At 43.9% G+C, this 18,960-nt stretch overlaps 1 protein-coding gene across 2 annotated transcripts in view; it reads right to left on the bottom strand.

Annotated features, from left to right (window-relative positions):
- The window catches only part of LOC126259207 (protein cycle), a 981,945-nt gene that overhangs the window by 196,045 nt on the left and 766,940 nt on the right, over window positions 1–18,960 (bottom strand). For both annotated transcript variants that reach the window (XM_049955799.1, XM_049955798.1), the window contains one exon: window positions 14,846–14,977. In XM_049955799.1, coding sequence (XP_049811756.1) covers window positions 14,846–14,977 — 132 coding nt within the window. The remainder of the gene's footprint in view (window positions 1–14,845; window positions 14,978–18,960) is intronic.

Genomic DNA, 18,960 nt, shown 5'->3' with positions numbered 1-18,960 from the left:
TGGTGGCCATCATTTGCTGCACGCAATTGCAATCTCTGGCGTAATGAATGTCGTACACGCCGCAGTACTTCTGGTGTAATGTCGCCGCAGCCTGCCACAATACGTTGTTTCATATCCTCTGGGGTTGTAGCCACAACACGGTACACATTCTCCTTTAAAGTACCCCACAGAGAGAAGTCCAGAGGTGTAATATCAGGAGAACGGGCTGGCCAATTTATGCGTCCTCCACGTCCTATGAAACGTCCGTCGAACATCCTGTCAAGGGTCAGCCTAGTGTTAATTGCGGAATGTGCAGGTGCACCATCATGCTGATACCACATACGTCGACGCGTTTCCAGCGGGACATTTTCGAGCAACGTTGGCAGATCATTCTGTAGAAACGCGATGTATGTTGCAGCTGTTTGGGCCCCTGCAATGAAGTGAGGACAATGTTACAAGCGTCAACTTTAGGTTACAATATCTCCGGATGTAATTAACATTTTACAATGCAACAAACGGCACTGATTACGTATTTGTTTATATGTTCAGATGTGGTAACAAAACTAACGTGGTTCCATTTAAAAAAACGTAGGTTGTGTTAAAAAACATACTTCCGTGCATTTTTGTATGGTTTGTATTAAACAATTACACTAGCCCCTCTCCTCACGTTCGGTCTGCGGAATCGGTTCGTCAGTATTTGATGTGGTTTACGAAATATATCCAGCGGTAACGTTAGGTGACTCACCCTGTAATATATATATATATATATATATATATATATATATATATATATATATATATATATATATATATATAGCGCTATAAAACGCAATTCCCTCAACAAAAAGGGAAAATAAAAAAACGTAAAAAAAGGGATATTCAACAGATTTCAAACATTTATTGCTTCCAAACAACAAATGCACAATTTCAACGTTCCTGGAAACAGAATAGTTCAAATTTTTAAAGCATTCGATGTAAGTAGCATGTGTTACACGACGAATACAAAAACGGCTGCTCGTTTCGTGCCACAATCTAAGCAGCTGGTCTCTCGTTATCAAATTCAAAACTTCAACAATGCGATATCGCAAACTTTCAAGAGTGTCAGATTCAGGAGGGATGAAAACGCGGTCTTTTGTTTAATCCCACAGATAAAAGTCATAAAGCGTGAGGTCTGGAGACCTGGAGGCCACCGGCGATAAAGTTCATCTTCTGCTGCTCCTCTTCCAATCCAACGTCCTGGAATGGCGCCATTCAGGTAACGTCGGATGTGCTTCGAGAATTTCTGTTTGTATTTTGGTTTATTTGTAGTTTGGAAGCAATAAATGTTTGAAATCTGTTCCTTCTTCTTGAATAGCCTTGCATATCAAATACCACTTCAATTCTTCGTCAAACTTACATTAAACATATTTCTATTATTCATAAACAAGTTTCGCATTTATCAGTAATAACAGAAAAGTCTTGCCTTTGACCACGATGAAGAACGTCCTGTCGAGTACAAAACAACGACAATGATTATATATATTTTTCATGTTTCTGCCTGTAAACTGCACTTACATCAAATGTTATTGCTTTGATCTACATATTCAGTCTGGAACCGCGCGACCGCTACGCTCGCAGGTTCGAATCCTGCATCGGGTATGGATGTGTGTGATTTCTTAGGTTAGTTAGGTTTAAGTAGTTCTAAGTTTTAGGGGACTGATGACCTCAGATGTTAAGTTCCATAGTGCTCAGAGCCATTTGAACCATTTGATCTACATAAAAGCGCAGAAGTTACGTGATCAACTAACTTTTATTGTTTATAAATGCAATTTATATTCTGTAAGGATATAAAATACACGATGGACTGACACTGAATGCTGTACGGTTCTAACTATGCGGAAAAAAAAACAACAACAAAGAGAAGTCATCGGCTCCCAGCTTCTCTCTTTCATATTCATTTATGTTTCTTTCCATACCAATGCTACCAAAAGTTCCGGTAATCCTATCATTTGATGCGTCATTTATGTAGTGAGTCAAAATTACCGAACCACAGATTACAACTCTATGCACTATTGCATATCCGCTATGACTTTCATTGTGTCTGGTGTTTCTCCTATTACAGGGTGTCTCTTTCAAACCTCTCGTGTTTCATAATCCCACGAAAAAAAAATGCAGAAGATATGATGTACCACACTGTAGTGCAGGCCTGTTCCCCGATGCGCTCGCGCGACCTGGCTCGCGCTCACGCCTCACTAGTGAGCAACCGGTCGGCTCACGACGAGTTAATGGTTGGGGAATGAAGGGGAGGAGCAATCATGTCCGCACGAAAAATAATTGCCAACTAATTTCAAAGGAGAGACCGGCGCCAGCCGTAAGAGTTGAAGATTTGCAACGCAACATAATCTTTCAACAAGACATAGCTCCACCGTGTTGGTCAACGGATGTTCGCAAGTTCCTTGATACGAAACTTCCCAGTCGCTGGATCGGTCGCAGAGGACCCACTGCCTGGACACCACATATCCCCGTCTTTACCCCCTGGATTTCTTCTTATGGGGATTCGTGAAGAACAGCGAGTGTGCGAGCAAAGTGCCTGATATTCTTATGTTAAGAATGGTTCAAATGGCTCTGAGCACTATGGGACTTAACTTCTGAGGTCATCAGTCCCCTAGAACTTAGAACTACTTAAACCTAACTAACCTAAGGACATCACACACATCCATGCCCGAGGCAGGATTCTAACCTGCGACCGTAGCGGTCGCGCGGTTCCAGACTGTAGCGCCTAGAACCGCTCGGCCACAACGGCCGGTCCTATGTTAAGACGTCGTATCACTGATGCAACTGCAAAAGTGACAGAGGTAATGTTACGAAGAATTTAGCAAGAGATTGAATACAGACTCGACGTTCTTCGTGCTGCAAATGGTTCACGTGTAAAGGTATAGTGATGATTATTAGATAAATGCTCTAGTATATGGTGCAATTTCATTATCATGTCTACTAAAGTCTATTTTTCCTATGTGTGGGGTTTAAATGGGACACCCTGTACTTCCGCAGCAACGTAAGCCGTTCTCCATTGTGGAAAGCAGCTGCATAGGGTGGATATGATGGATGCCCTGTAGCAGAGTAAATCACGATTGTTTGTCATAAAGGATCCGACTGTTGTTCTATTGTGGAGTGTAGAACCACTTACGTTTGTACGGATGTAACAGAAGAAAACATCAAGGAAGATTAAGTGATAAACGTCCCGTCGACAATGAGACTATCAGAGTCGGATCACAAGCTCCGAGTAGGGAACGATGGGGAAGGAAATCGGCCGGCCGGCGGTTCTAGGCGCTTCAGTCTGGAACCGCGCGACCGCTACGGTCGCAGGTTTGTATCCTGCCTCGGGCATGGATGTGTGTGATGTCCTTAGGTTAGTTTGGTTTAAGTAGTTCTAAGTTCTATGGGGCTGATGACCTCAGATGTTAAGTCCCATAGTGCTCAGAGCCATTTGAACCATTTGGGAAGGAAATCGGGGGTGCCCTTGTCAAACAACCAGCCCGACTTCTGTGTTAAGCTATTTAGGGAAATCACGGAAAACATAAATCTGGATGGCCGGACGGGGATTTGAATTCCCCTCTCGAATGCGAGTGCAGTGTAATAACCACTGCACCACCTCACTCGATAAGGAAACATCAGACCCAATGACGTTTATAGTCGGGCATGGAGACGTGCACACTCAGGTATCCTTCTGGCTAAGGCGAATATTCGCAAAAAAACAAAAATCCTGGTTAGATCTCGATCTTGCACAGATGGTCATTAGCCACCACATATTCATTTCACTGGAGTTCAGCCTATATGAACACTTTGCACTGATGTAATTTCATGTCACTGTACTGTCATCCGACCGTCTCTGTAGCCGAATGGTTAGCGTTGCTGCCTTTGGTACCAAAAAGATGTGGATTCGATTCCAGGTGACCTCGATGATGTTCCTGAAGGTAAAAAGGTCTGGAACGGAGTCTACTCAGTTTCGTGGAGCCAAATACGGAGATGTTTGAATAAAGAAGAGTGGAACTACTGGCAGTAATGACTTGAGGTACTGACGATCTGCTGGTCACATGTCACACGATCGCAGATCGCTCCTCGTACTACCTTCAAGGCAGCAGTCGGCCAGTCCCAGCAGCGCGTGAGTAGTGTTTCTTTAAGTACAGTCACTGATTTTGAAACGTAGCAGTACAGTCACTGATTTTGAAAGGTAGAAGTTCATTCATTTTTCACATAATTTGGTTGTTTTATCAAGTTCTGCAGTCTTTTCTCTGCCGGTGTTTCCTCATATTTTTCCAAGCCAGAAAGGAATACCACTCTGGGTGACGAAATTGAGTTTTTAGCAACGAAATTCACCAAACAGCCGTGCAAATTGAGAAGTTCTTTCATTTTGTTTTCGCTACCAGTTTCGACGATTCATATGTCATCTTGAGAGCCCATACGCACGCCTCAAACATAATCGATATTGGCATACTGTGGCCATACGTTTCTGGATGTCGTGAATTCCCAAAGGCTTCCATCGAAGACTTGCAGTAGAGTCTGTTCTGTGCGCACTTCGGCGGTGATTTTGGATAGGAATTAGATCACATCTTTCCAGTTGGTAACATTCTGTAACTTTAAAGTCATCTGTTAGAAGCATCCAGATTTAGATTTTCCGTGATTTCCCTAAATAGCTTAAGACAAAAGTCGGGCTGGTTGTTTTACAAGGGCACCCCCGATTTCCTTCCCCATCGTTCCCTAATCTGAGCTTGTATTCCGTCTCTGATCGCCTCGTTGTCGACGGGACGCTCATCACTTAATCTTCCTTGATGTTTTCTTCTGTTACATCCGTACAAACGTAAGTGATTTTCGTGAGCAATAATTTTGCGATCATTTAACTAACCTCAAATTCTTTACCTGGTGACGATTCACTTCTGCACAGTGATTCTGATTACGTTTCGTGTTTTCCTTCCGCTGTGAGGAACAAGCTAGTTTTGAGGGGGTCTCAACTGTGCCAAGAAAATGGTGAATAGTGTCTTCGGTAATTCTGTGACTCCCTGAGACTTTGCGTGTGAGCATGTGCGCGTCATTGTTGTGCCCCTACCTGACCTAGTATGATGTTCACTGAATAATAAGAATTTATGATGATGATGCCGTGTGGCTAGGGCCTCCCGTTGGGTAGACCGTTCGCCTGGTGCAAGTCTTTCGAGCTGACGCCACTTCGGCGACTTGCGTGTCGATGGGGATGAAAGGATGATGATAAGGACAACAAAACACCCAGTCCCTGAGCGGAGAAAATCTCCGACCCAGCCAGGAATCGAACCCAGGCCGTTAGGCATGACATCCCGTCGCGCTGACCACTCGACTACCAGGATTAATGGAGTTTTCTTTTACGGAACCGTAGTGTTAGGGCTTTATACGTGTTCCATGTTTAACACAGTTCAGGGGTACGTTCCACTTCGTGAACAAATGTCCTCTCGGTTTCAGTTTAGTTCGTTAAATTTTCCTCAGTGTGCATACGAGCACGCCATCCCTCGCCTCCTGTGAACACTGACATCCTGTACCCTGTAACGGAAACTTACTAGGAAACATTTAGCAAAGTTCTCTCATCAGTCGATATGAAGTCCAGAAGTTAGATTTCCGTTGTTCATTTTGTTTGTGATAGAAACGAGGGCTAGATTCAATTAATATTTCTGGGTCTTCCGTAGACTTTGCCCTCATGGGTTAGTAGAGAATATTAAGCACCGTTTCCTTCGACAGGAAGCTCGCAGCTACGAAAAATCCCTGTTATTGGACTAAGGATCATTCCACTAAAGAACCTAACACCAGTATTTAGACGTTTCAGATAGTGAATGAACAGTGGGAGTCTTTTAAATTGATCCACATCCATCCATTCATTTCATTTCGGTGCATTTCATGGAACTCGTTAAAAATATGAAAAGAACACAATTGATTTCCTTCGCCATGCAATTTTTGCATTCAATTTTGTAACCGCCAGATCTCATGAAACTATTAGCTCATTTTCCGTCCTTTCACGTTGCTTTCAGCGGTACCTGTTGGGAAACTGCTCTCTTTTTGTTCTATTGACGGGATATCAAAGTACGTAACACGTTGTTTCGTATCTATTTTTTTAATCTCTTGTATGGTTAACGTTTTGCATATACAGTCATTATATGGTGAAAAAATGGTTCAAATGGCTCTCAGCACTATGGGACTTAACTTCTGAGGTCATCAGTCCCCTAGAACGTAGAAGTACTTAAACCTAACTAACCTAAGGACATCACACACACCCATGCCCGAGGCAGGATTCGAACCTGCGACCGTTGCGGTCGCGCGGTTCCAGACTGTAGCGCCTAGAACCGCTCGGCCACTTCGGCCGGCTTATATGGTGAAAAGATATAGGCTCCTATTTGTAATTTACCGTTTGTTATCAAAGATTCTGACGACGGCCATAGTCGAAACGCTTTGATTGTGTAAGGATACTGCGATTCCTGGTGGGACACTGTTAACAATTGGCAGAGAAGTCCCATCAGCTGCGTGTGATGACCATCCCACCGCAGCGAGTGGTGAAGTCGAACATACTCTCAAATTTTTTTTTTTTTTATTTTTGGGGTGAAAGGAGTGGAAGAGAAATGGGATGGGAAAGAGACAGGAAGAAAATAACGCATTCCTGTCGCACAGGGCATTGCGGCAATTCAACCACAAGAATTGAAAATTTGTGACGGACCGGGACTCGAATCCGATGTTGCTCTACTGTGGAATGCTTGCCATAATCGCCTCGGCCATGCGGACACGCTTCCCGTCAGACGCACATTCCCAACTTCCAGCCCGCCGCACCGCTACGACCCCTCCCTCATTGACTACATATATGTAGATTTCTCGTCCCTGTAGGAGTTCGGACATTGATTGTGCATCCGCACTGAAGCTTTTTGACCAAACAGTCGTCGCGCCCATACGATTATAGATTAGAGTGGTGTCAGATTTCAGTTGCTCCGTCCAGTCGCCGAGAGTCGATCAGCGGTGCAGCCGAAGCGGTATTTACTGGTACGACACTTGTGAAGTGCAGCCGGCAGAGGCAGAGGCAGAGGAGGCGGCGCTGGGAAACCCGCTGCTTTCTGGGGCAAGGCCGCGGCCGCGGCGGCTTCTAATACTGTGACGTCAGGGGAGCGACTTGTCGGGCTTCCCTGTCAGCTGCCAGATGCTAATGTCCGCCGCCCACGCCAACACTTCCTGTCGGTACCTGCGACCCACACAACTGCACTTTGTTTCGCCTGCGAATTCAGTAAACATGGGTACCAGGCGCCAAAATATCTGTCATTTTTTATTTAGGTTAAACAGGTAACACAGTTTTATGAAAAAAGTTACACTGAACCTCAAAAAATAACGCACTTTCTGTTGCTTACATGAATTAATTGTTGAAGAAAGTTTAGCACCTTCCACACATGGGTTAACGATCTTGAAAATACGCTGACGGGTTCAAATGGCTCTGAGCACTATGGGACATAGGCGCGAGGGATTAGCAGAGCGGTCTAAGACGCTAGAGTCATGGACTGTGCGGCTGGTCCCCGCGGAGGATCGACTCCTCCCTCGGGCATGGGTGTGTCTGTTTGTCCTTAGGATAATTTACGTTAAGTAGTGTGTAAGCTTAAGGAATGATGACCTTAGCAGTTAAGTCCCGTAAGATTTCACACACATTTGAACTATAGGACTTAACAGCTGAGGTCATCCGTCCCCTAGACTTAGAACAACTTAAACCTAACTAACCTACGGACATCACACACATCCAGGCCCGAGGCAGGATTCGAACCTGTGACCGTTGCGGACACGCGGTTCAGACTTCTACATCTACATCTACATCTACATCTACATCCATACTCCGCAAGCCACCTGACGCTGTGTGACGGAGGGTACCTTGAGTACCTCTATCGGTTCTCCCTTCTATTCCAGTCTCGTATTGTTCGTGGAAAGAAGGACTGTCGGTATGCCTCTGGGTGGGCTCTAATCTCTCTGATTTTATCCTCATGGTCTCTTCACGAGATATACGTAGGAGGGAGCAATATACTGCTTGACTACTCGGTGAAGGTATGTTCTCGAAACTTCAACAAAAGCCCGTACCGAGCTACTGAGCGTCTCTCCTGCAGAGTCTTCCACTGGAGTTTATCTAGCATCTCCGTAACGCTTTCGCGATTACTAAATGATCCTGTAACGAAGTGCGCTGCTCTCCGTTGGATCTTCTCTATCTCTTCTATCAACCCTATGTGGTTCGGATCCCACACTGGTGAGAAATATTCAAGCAGTGGTCGAACAAGTGTACTGTAACCTACTTCCTTTGTTTTCGGATTGCATTTCCTTAGGATTCTTCCAATGAATCTCAGTCTGGCATCTGCTTTACCGACGATCAACTTTATATGATCATTCCATTTTAAATCACTCCTAATGCGTACTCCCAGATAATTTATGGAATTAACTGCTTCCAGTTGCTGACCTGCTATATTGTAGCTAAATGATAAGGGATCTTTCTTTCTATGTATTCGCAGCACATTACACTTGTTTATATTGAGATTAAATTGCCATGCGTCAATTCGCTGCAGATCCTCCTGCATTTCAGTACAATTTTCCATTGTTACAACCTCTCGATATACCATAGCATCATCCCCAGCGGCACACCTGAAATCACTCTTACTTCGGAAGACTTCTCTCCATTGAGAATGACATGCTGCGTTCTGTTACCTAGGAACTCTGCAATCCAATCACACAATTGGTCTGATAGTCCATATGCTCTTACTTTATTCATTAAACGACTGTGGGGAACTGTATCGTACGCCTTGCGGAAGTCAAGAAACACGGCATGTACCTGGGAACCCGTGTTTATGGCCCTCTGAGTCTCGTGGACGAATAGCGCGAGCTGGTTTTCACACGATCGTCTTTTTCGAAACCCATGCTGACTGATACAGAGTAGATTTCTAGTCTCCAGAAAAGTAGCGCCTAGAACCACTCGGCCACCCAGTAAGTGATTAACATTCCAAGATCACAGCCTAATGTAAGCGACAGATAAGCCACCGCAAATATGAAACGCTGGTACATCAATAACCCATGTAACCGCCAGAATGTTGAACGCAGGCCGGCCGCTGTGACCGAGCGGTTCTAGGCGCTTCAGTCTAGAACCGCGCTGTTGCTACGGTCGCAGGTTCGAATCCTGCCTCGGGCATGGATGTGTGTGGTGTCCTTGGTTATCTAGGTTTAAGTAGTTCTAAGTCTAGGGGACTAATGACCTCAGATGTTAAGTCCCATAGGTCTTAAAGCCGTTTGAACCATTTTGTTGAACGCAAATATCCAAACGTGCATGCTCTGTGTTGTACATGTGCTGGATATCAGTTTGTAGGACGCAGTTCCATGCCTGTTGCACATGGTCGGTCAATAAAGGAACGGTTAATGCTGTTTGTGGATGATGTTGGGGTCGTTGCCCGATGATGTCTATGTACTCGATTGGGGTCAGGTCTCGTGATGGTGCACGCGAAAGCACCATGTCGACACTCTGTAGAGCATGTTGGCTTATAACAGCGCTATGTGCGTGAGCGTTGTCCTGCTGGAAAACAGCCCGTGGAATGCTAATCAAGAATGACAGCACAACATGTCGAATCACAAGGTTGACGTAAAAATTTGCAGTCAGTGTGCGTGGGATAAACGTGAGAGTGCTCCTGCGGTCATACAAAATCGCACCCCAGACCGTAACTCCAGATGTAGGTGCAGTGTGTCTAACAAACAGAAAGACTGGTTGCAGGTCTTCAATTGGTCTCCTCCTAACCACCACATGGCCACCGCTTGCACCCAGCTTTCACCAGAAAACACGAGAGACCTTCATCCTGCCCTCAAATGAGCTCTCGCTTGGCGGTGACTTGGGGTCAGTGGAATGCACGCTACAGGGCGTCTGGCTCGGAGCTGTCCTTGAAGTAACCTGTTTGTAACAGTTGGTTGTGTCACTGTGGTGCCAACTGCTCCTCAAATTTCTGCTGCAGATACAATATGTTGCGCTGGACACATAAGCCGAAAACGGTGGCCTTCCGTCTCGGCAGTGTCATGTGGCTGTCCGGAGTCTGGGCTTCTTGCGACGGTACGATCTCGTGTCCGCAAAAACCGAACTCACTGTGCAGCCTCGTCCCCCGTACTCTCCAGACCAGGCCCTAGACAACTTTTTTATTTACAAAATTGAAAACCTCGTTGAACTCACCACATACTACACTTTCATTTGTTCATTCACCCACGTCCTCTCCGTAGCACGGATAGCTTTCATGGCAACTTGTGTTGTGTTTCTTGATTTCAGCATCGCGTACATTGGTCTTACGTTTATTTTCATGCACTCGCGATTGAATTAGTTATGTTATGTGGCTTTAGACTTCTGTTTCACTAACCCGTTGCATCTGACGGATACTTCAGCTATCTTAGCACTTTTGATAATATCTATGGAATATACTGTGTTTTCAGGTTTTTAATATGTTTGTGTTCTTCCAAGAACCGACAGCATATTCCATAAAAATGCTATACATTTTTAGAACTATTTATAGAACATGGATACAGTCGTGCACTTATTAACATGGGGACAGTCGTGCACTTATACAATGGAGTACCTGATGCTTGCAGATGGACTGACAATAAGTTTATTGAAGGTCTTAACAATTTTACCTGTCTAGAAAACGGAAAATTTTGTTAGTTTCGAATAGTTTCTATTTCAAAATGTATTTGACTAGCAGCTAGTTTTTGATAATACTTCCGTTTGATTTGATTTCACTTACCGATTACTGGGGTGTAGTAGAATAATAATGCAACAGATAATTAAATAAATTTTTAAATTTTAACAGAATATTTGTGCCTAGTTAAATCACCATGTTGTCCCTTTGCACATGTTCGCAAATTTGGAAACACTTTAATTTTCCGGAGTAATTTCTGTAATTTCAGGAAAAACTGCAGTACATAAAAGCGAATGCCACCATTTAAATACGGAATAAGAAAATATATTATACACTGAAGTGACAAAAGTCTTGCGTTACCTCCTGATATCGTGTCGGATCTCTTTTTTTCCCGTCGTAGTGCAGCAACTCGACGTGAAATGGACTCAACAAGTTGTTGGAAGTCCTCTGCAGAAATATTGAGCCTGCCTCTTTAGCCGTCCATAATTGCGAAATTGTTGCCGGTGTAAGAGTTTGTGCACGAACTGACCTCTCAATTATGTCCCATAAATGTTCGATGGGCGCCGAAATCATTCGCTCGAATTGTCCACGACGTTCTTCAAACCCATTGCAAACAATTGTGGCCCGGTGCCACGGTGCAGAGTCATCCAAAAAATTCCACGGTTATTTGAACAACGGAAGTCCATGAATGGCTGCAAATGGTCTCCAAGTAGACGAACGTAACCATTTCGAGTCAGTGATAGGTTCAGTTGGGCCAGAGGACGCAGCCCATTCCATGTAGACACAGCCCACACCATTATGGAGCCACCACCAGCAAGCACAGCGCCTTGCTGACAACTTGGATCCATGGCTTCGTGGGGTCTGCGCCACACTTGAAACCTACCATCAGCTCTTACCACCTGAAATCGAGACTCAGCTAAGCAGTCGTCTAGGGTCCAATCGATATGGTCACGGCCCAGAAGAAGCGCTGCAGGCGATGTCACGCTGTTAACGAAGTCACTAGCGACGGCTATCTGCTGCCATAGTCCATTATCAAAACACTTCGCCGCACTATCCTAACGGGTAAGGGCAAAAGATTAAATAGTGAAGGCAGCAGAGGATGAACTAGGTAAAAAGACGACGGCTACTAGAATCCTTTGGGTAACAGAAGAAATATTGAATTTAATTGATGAAAGGAGAAAATATAAAAATGCAGTAAATGAAGCAGTCAAAAAGGAATAAAAACGACTCAAAAATGATATCGACAGGAAGTGCAAAAAGACTAAGCAGGGATGGCTAGAGGACAAATGTAAGGATGTAGAGGCATATCTCACTAGGGGTAAGATAGATGCTGCCTACAGGAAAATTAAAGAGACCTTTAGAGAAAGGAGAACCACTTGCATGAATATCAAGAGCTTTGATGGAAACCCAGTGCTAAGCAAAGAAGGGAAAGCAGAAAGGTAGAAGGAGTATATAGAGGGTCTATACAAGGGCGATGTACTTGAAGATAATATTGTGGAAATGGAAGAGGATGTAGATGAAGATGAAATGGGAGATATGATACTGCGTGAAACTGAGTCGAAACAAGGCCCCCGGAGCAGACAACATTCCATTAGAACTACTGACAGCCTTGGGAGAGCCAGTCCTGACAAAACTCTACCATCTGGTGAGCAAGACGTATGAGACAGGCGAAATACCCTGAGACTTCAAGAAGAATATAATAATTCCAATCCCAAAGAAAGCAAGCGTTGAAAGATGTGAAAATTACCGAACTATCAAAGTCACAGCTGCAAAATACTAACACGAATTCTTTACAGACGAATGGAAAAACTGATAGAAGCCGACCTCGGGGAAGATCAGTTTGGATTCCGTAGAAATGTTGGAACGCGTGAGGCAATACTGACCCTACGATTTATCTTAGAAGCTAGATTAAGGAAAGGCAAACCTACGTTTCTAGCATTTGTAGACTTAGAGAAAGCTTCTGACAATGTTGATTGGAATACTCTCTCTCAAATTCTGAAGGTGGCAGGGGTAAAATACAGGGAGCGAAAGGGTATTTACAATTTGTACAGAAAGCAAATGGCAGTTATAAGAGTCGAGGGGTATGAAAGGGAAGCAGTCTTTGGGAAGGGAGTGAGACAGGGTTGTAGCCTATCCCCGATGTTATTCAATCTGTATATTGAGCAAGCAATAAAGGAAACAAAAGAAAAGTTCTGAGTAGGTATTAAAATCCGTGGAGAAGAAATAAAAACTTTGAGGTTCGCCGATGACATTGTAATTCTGTCAGAGACAGCAAAGGGCTTGGAAGAGCAGTTGATCGGAATGGACAGTGTCTTGAAAGGAGGGTATAAGATGAACATCAACAGAAGCAAAACGAGGATAATGGAATGTAGTCGAATTAAGTCCGCTGATGCTGAGGGAATTAGATTATGAAATGAGACACTTAAAGTAGTAAAGGAGTTTTGCTATTTGGGGAGCAAAATAACTGATGATGGTCGAAATAGAGAGGATATAAAATGTAGACTGGCAATGGCAAGGAAAGCGTTTCTGAAGAAGAAAAATTTGTTAACATCGAGTATAGATTTAAATGTCAGGAAGTCGTTTCTAAAAGTATTTGTATAGGAGTGTAGCCATGTATGGAAGTGAAACATGGACGATAAATAATTTGGACAAGAAGAGAATAGAAGCTTTCGAAATGTGGTGCTATAGAATAATGCTGAAGATTAGATGGGTAGATCACATAACTAATGAGGATTTATTGAATGGAATTGGGGAGAAGAGGAGCTTGTGGCACAACTTGACTAGAAGAAGGGATCGGTTGGTAGGACATGTTCTGAGACATGGAGGGATCACAAATTTAGTATTGGAGGGCAGCGTGGAGGGTAAAAATCGTAGAGGGAGACCAAGAGATGAATACACTACGCAGATTCAGAAGAATGTAGGCTGCAGTGGGTACTGGGAGATGAAGAAGCTTGCACAGGATAGAGTAGCATGGAGAGCTGCATCAAACCAGTCTCAGGACTGAAGACCACAACAACAACAACAACAACAACATCCTAACCGGTATGTTCGTGGTACTTCCAATTTTGATTTCTGCGGTTATTTCACGCACTGTTGCTTGTCTATTAGCACTGACAACCCTACACTAAAGCCGCAGCACTCGTTCTTTAAATGAAATCCGTCGACTACTGCATTGTCCGTAGTGAAAGGTAATGCCTGAAATCTGGTATTCGCGGCACACTCTTGACACTATGGATCTCTGGTTACTGACTTGCCTAACGATGTCTGAAACGGAATGTCTCATGCATCTGGCTCGAACTACCATCCGCGTTCAATGTTCATTAGTTTCCGTCGTGCGACCATAATCACTTCGGAAACCTTTTCACTTGAATCGCCTGAGTATGAACGACAGCTCGGCCAATGCAGTACGAAGGTTTAATATTCTCCCTTACCATTTTGTCATGCACGTACAGAAACTAGTGCACTGCAGCGTACAAGTAAACTTCCTAATAAGTAGGCAACTCCGATATGGATCACAAGTAACGATTTATTCATTTATCAAGAGGAATCAAACTTCCTGGCACATTAAAACTGTGTGCCGGACCGAGACTCGAACTCGGGACCTTTGCTTTTCGCGGGCAAGTGCTCTACCAACTGAGCTACCCAAGCACGATTCACGCCCCGTCCTCACAGCTTTACTTCTGCCAGTATCTCGTCTCCTACCTTCCTAAAGCTATGAGGACGGGGCGTGAATCGTGCTTGGGTAGCTCAGTTGGTAGAGCACTTGCCCGCGAAAGGCAAAGGTCACGAGTTCGAGTCTCGGTCCGGCACACAGTTTTAATCTGCCAGGAAGTTTCATATCAGCGCACATTCCGCTGCAGAGTGAAAATCTCATTCTGAAGAGGAATCAAGTTAGTGAGAACTGCGCCAGTTAGTGAGGAGTTACAAATGGTTGCACTCCACTGAACTAGAGAGAGATTGTGTTACCAGTCCGCTCTCCTCTTAATGAAAAAGCCATCACAGATCGTCGTATAACATGTGTCACAAAACGAGCTAGAACTTGTATCTTTTTTTAAAGAAACACACGACTTCTCGTTCTCTGCTAAGTACGGCTGTCTTGTACAGTTTACTCACTGACTGATAAAGGCAGGAGATAAATTATAGAGCAAGAACTCATAATACTGCTGCGTGCGTTTGATGCGCTAGCGCTGGGGCGGACTTACCTGAAGGAGCTCTTGCGTTTCCGCGAGTGGTCTCCGCTGCTGTCGACGGTGGGGTGCAGTTCCATCGCCACGTCGCTAGATAGACTCTGAGTCGGACCTCCTCCGAGGTACATGGATGTGGAACAGGAATTTCTGCAACACGCGACCAAACACCATGGATCAGTAACGACGAGTATGTGTTCGTTTTGCGTACAGACGACACTCATTAGCGAAGCTATTACCGCACTTAATAAATTAACCTGGAACGAATTTACTAAAAAAAATGTTTCTTATTTTCACTTATAATTGCCCCTCCATTCCTACTCAATCGATGAAAATGTAGAACTGTGAACATGATCTCTGTTATGTAATGTGTGAAAAAAATCTTGCGGAATTGATACAGTGAAGGCTTAAGTAAGAATTCAGGAAAACTTAGCTGAAAAATCAGTAAACAATAAAATCAGCTCATCCTGATAACAGGTTAAAATCTTCCTTCTAATAATTTAGAAAGCAATTCGGACAGTTCATAAAAATTTTAGTACCACAACACATTTGTTCTATTGAAATAGGAGAAGACTTATCACTCGCCAAGCTGTCCTCTGTCCTCTTGCTGTATATAAAACATAATTTGTTATCATACGGCACGCTGCTGCATGTACACCCGTGCATCTACTCGCCAAAAGAAGTCGTCATGTGTCACAGGATGGTGCCCTATAGAAATACTAGCGAACCCAGTAATACTTCGCAGTTATTAAATAAGTGTAGGAATTGGATACGTGTCCTAATCTCCTCCTGCCCCCTCTCTTTGTCCATCTCCTCCTCCTCCTCTACCCCCCTCTCTGTCCAGCTCTACCTCCCCCACTCCCTCTCTACATCTCTCCCTCTGTATGTCCACTCCTTCCTTCCCCGTCTCTACGTCCGTTACCTCCCCGCATCCTTCCCTCTCTGTGCATCTGCTCTTTCCCCCTCTCTCTGACCTTGAGCCTTGTTTATTGTCATAGCAAACAAAACCTTGATTGGGAACTGAAGTCTCTTAAAATAAATGGGTAAATCGGTCGCCACCATTGGCATACGGCGTATGAGACAGACCTCTCCAGGTGGTGCTTCTGCGAGGATAATAGCTTTAATTTCAGTATTTCGCTTAGTTTTCATCTACGAACGTGTAGGATTACACATGTACGGACCGTTCAGATTGCTCAAATGGTTAAAATGGCTCTCAGCACTATGGGACTTAACATCGGAGGTCATCAGTCCCCTAGACATAGAACTACTTAAACCTATCTAACCTAAGGACAAGCACACACATCCATGCCCCAGGCAGGATTCGAACCTGCGACCGTAGCAGCAGCGCGGTTCCGTACTGAAGCGCCTAGAACCGCTTGGCCACCACGGCCGGCACTCAGATTGCGTAGTAGTATTCTAACAGTAACCCGATAAGCCATAAGTACAACTTTATTGTTTCCTTTCAAAATCGTTTTAGGCAAAATCCCTCCCTAATCCGAACTTCTGCTCCGTCTCCAATGACCTCGTTGTCGACGGGACGTTAAACACTAATCTCCTCCTCCTTCTTTTAAAATCGGCTGCGAGTTTTTGTTTAAAATTATACATGAGGCGAAAGAATATATCTGGGAGAAATAATTTGAGTAATAGTTTAAATGACGTGCTATCGAAGTTAAAACTAACTGCAGGAAAGACAACTAAACTGCAGAGATTCACAGCACAGCATTTTACTTCTTGCAGCAGGGTTTAATAGAAAAAATAGTACATAGGCCGAGGCCTTTGTCAGTTTTTTGGAAACAAAGTCAGTCAACCTGACCATCACTTGTATAGTAATATAGATATTTGACGATTCCACTTTGTGTAAAGCAGAATTTCTTCTTGCCACTACTTACCATGTGTTTTTCGAAACTTAAGCCTATAAAGGTTTTCGTTTTACTCACAGCTTGCCAAAGTAAAAAAAAAAAAAAAAAATTAGTTCTAATGAAAAATGAATTGCATTAAATAACGCAGATAGGAACACTACCAAACAGATGCGTTAGTGGGTAGTGAGTTAAATATAACCGTAACCTCACCTGTATGTATCTGGTGTCCACTATTGCTCGTTTACATGAACACATAGATACATATCTTTTTGAGAAAATAAACCTCAAACTGCATTTTACCACAGACGCGGGAAAACCACGTCCCGTCTCAGGTACAGCACGCCTAAGCCAAGGTCTGACGCTTCTAGCCAGCCTGTACCATTCGTACATGATCCAGATCCAGCACCTCAACAGCGAGGCGATGATACGAAGTGTAGGCGCTTTGAGCCACAAGAGCTTCTTTACCAATCGCACCTGCCAATCTGTGTCCTAATTCCTGTGCGCCCCGGTAACCAACATAATGATACCTCCTACCGCAGGCTTTGTAAATGGAGGAGGGAGTTGCTTGTCTGTCGTGTATTTGTATTGCTAGAAGGGCACGCAAGAGACCCTAGGAAAGAAAAGGTATTTCGCCGAGCCTGCTGTAAATTTAAGACAGTTCCGGGTCTTCAGTAACAAGCCTGCAATCGATTCCACTCGTGCTCCATACCAAATGTCACTATATCGCTCTTTGTGCAGATCCCTCAGAGTCTCGTTGCTCGTGAGTGATTTGTGAAACTATACCTTTGCAGGGCGAGCGAAGCCAAAGTCCCGTATGCTTGACGCACACGAGGGGCTGCCGCAGGCTGGCAACTGGCGACTGCTCCGTCTGGACAAATACCTTCAGTGGGATTCACCTGGCGGGTTGCAGTTGCAGGCTTCTTCGGCCAAGATTTACAGTCCGCTAAGACACTGCGTCATGAACCTCCGCTTACGATAACAGCTAAAAGCTGCCGCAAGGAAAGTAATATTCTTAGTCGGCGCGCAGATCTGTATCCTTGTTATACGACCTGGGAAGCTTCTGGCGAAGGACAATCTTCTCTGTGGCCTTATACCATCACAAAGCCGTCGACGAAGAGATAGCCAGAGTGCAAATTTAAAGAAATCATTTCGGCCTTCGCTGCTCACACCGAATTTCTTCTTCTTTTTCTTCGTCTTCTTCTTAGACTTATCCCTCTAGAGCACGGGTTCTCAACAAAAATTTCTCGAGGACCCCTTATCGAGCATGATTGGTACTTTGTCATATCACAGTATCAAGTACCTAAAAAGCCAAATTAAGAGCCTTTTTATACGTTTTCTATTTTTGGTACTTAGAAAAAACATTTGACATATTCATTATTGGAAAAAAAAATTGAGCTGCCAAAACAAAAAAAATCTGTTATCATACGAAATATATTTAATATATTTTTTATTCTAATAGCATCTTGCGGACCCCTCTGGCATAGCTCGCGGACCCCTGTGGGTCCACGGACCACCTGTTGGGAATCACTGGTCTAGAGGGTAGGCGTTTTCTCCTTCAAGCAGTCTGGGTTATTCCAGTCTAAAGCTGTTAAACCCTTCTCATACACTACTCTATCAATATATATTTCAATGACAAAGGTGGCAGACCCTTTTAGCTCTTCTTGGGGCCTAGATTAACAACTTCTTTCATCACCTGTCACTACTCATTCTTTTAAACTGCTCTAACTACTCAAGAGTTTATCTAAAGTTTGCTCGTTATGGGTGGGTTATGTCCATTTTTTCTATACATTTTAATGTTTTGTTCTTATCTTCGCGGGTAACCTGTAGGCATCTATCATAAAATCTAATTCCATTGTCCTGACATTGTCCCTTCTTTTATTCGTAAGTATCTACAGTTCTGCATCATACAGTCTCCGTAATACTATGTAACATCTTTTTTTTTAGAGTGTTAACTAATATTATTGTTTCAAATCAATCTATACAAACAATTCGTCGCTCATTTACCCATCGCTACTTTAGCCTCAATATTTCGTCAGAGGTGCTGTCATTGGATATACACTCCTGGAAATTGAAATAAGAACACCGTGAATTCATTGTCCCAGGAAGGGGAAACTTTATTGACACATTCCTGGGGTCAGATACATCACATGATCACACTGACAGAACCACAGGCACATAGACACAGGCAACAGAGCATGCACAATGTCGGCACTAGTACAGTGTATATCCACCTTTCGCAGCAATGGAGGCTGCTATTCTCCCATGCAGACGATC

The sequence above is a fragment of the Schistocerca nitens genome, chromosome 5, assembly GCF_023898315.1.
Source record: "Schistocerca nitens isolate TAMUIC-IGC-003100 chromosome 5, iqSchNite1.1, whole genome shotgun sequence".
Taxonomy (NCBI): Eukaryota; Metazoa; Arthropoda; class Insecta; order Orthoptera; family Acrididae; genus Schistocerca; species Schistocerca nitens.
The sequence above is the reverse complement of the archived record's forward strand: the minus strand, read 5'-3'. Positions and strand labels throughout refer to the sequence as shown.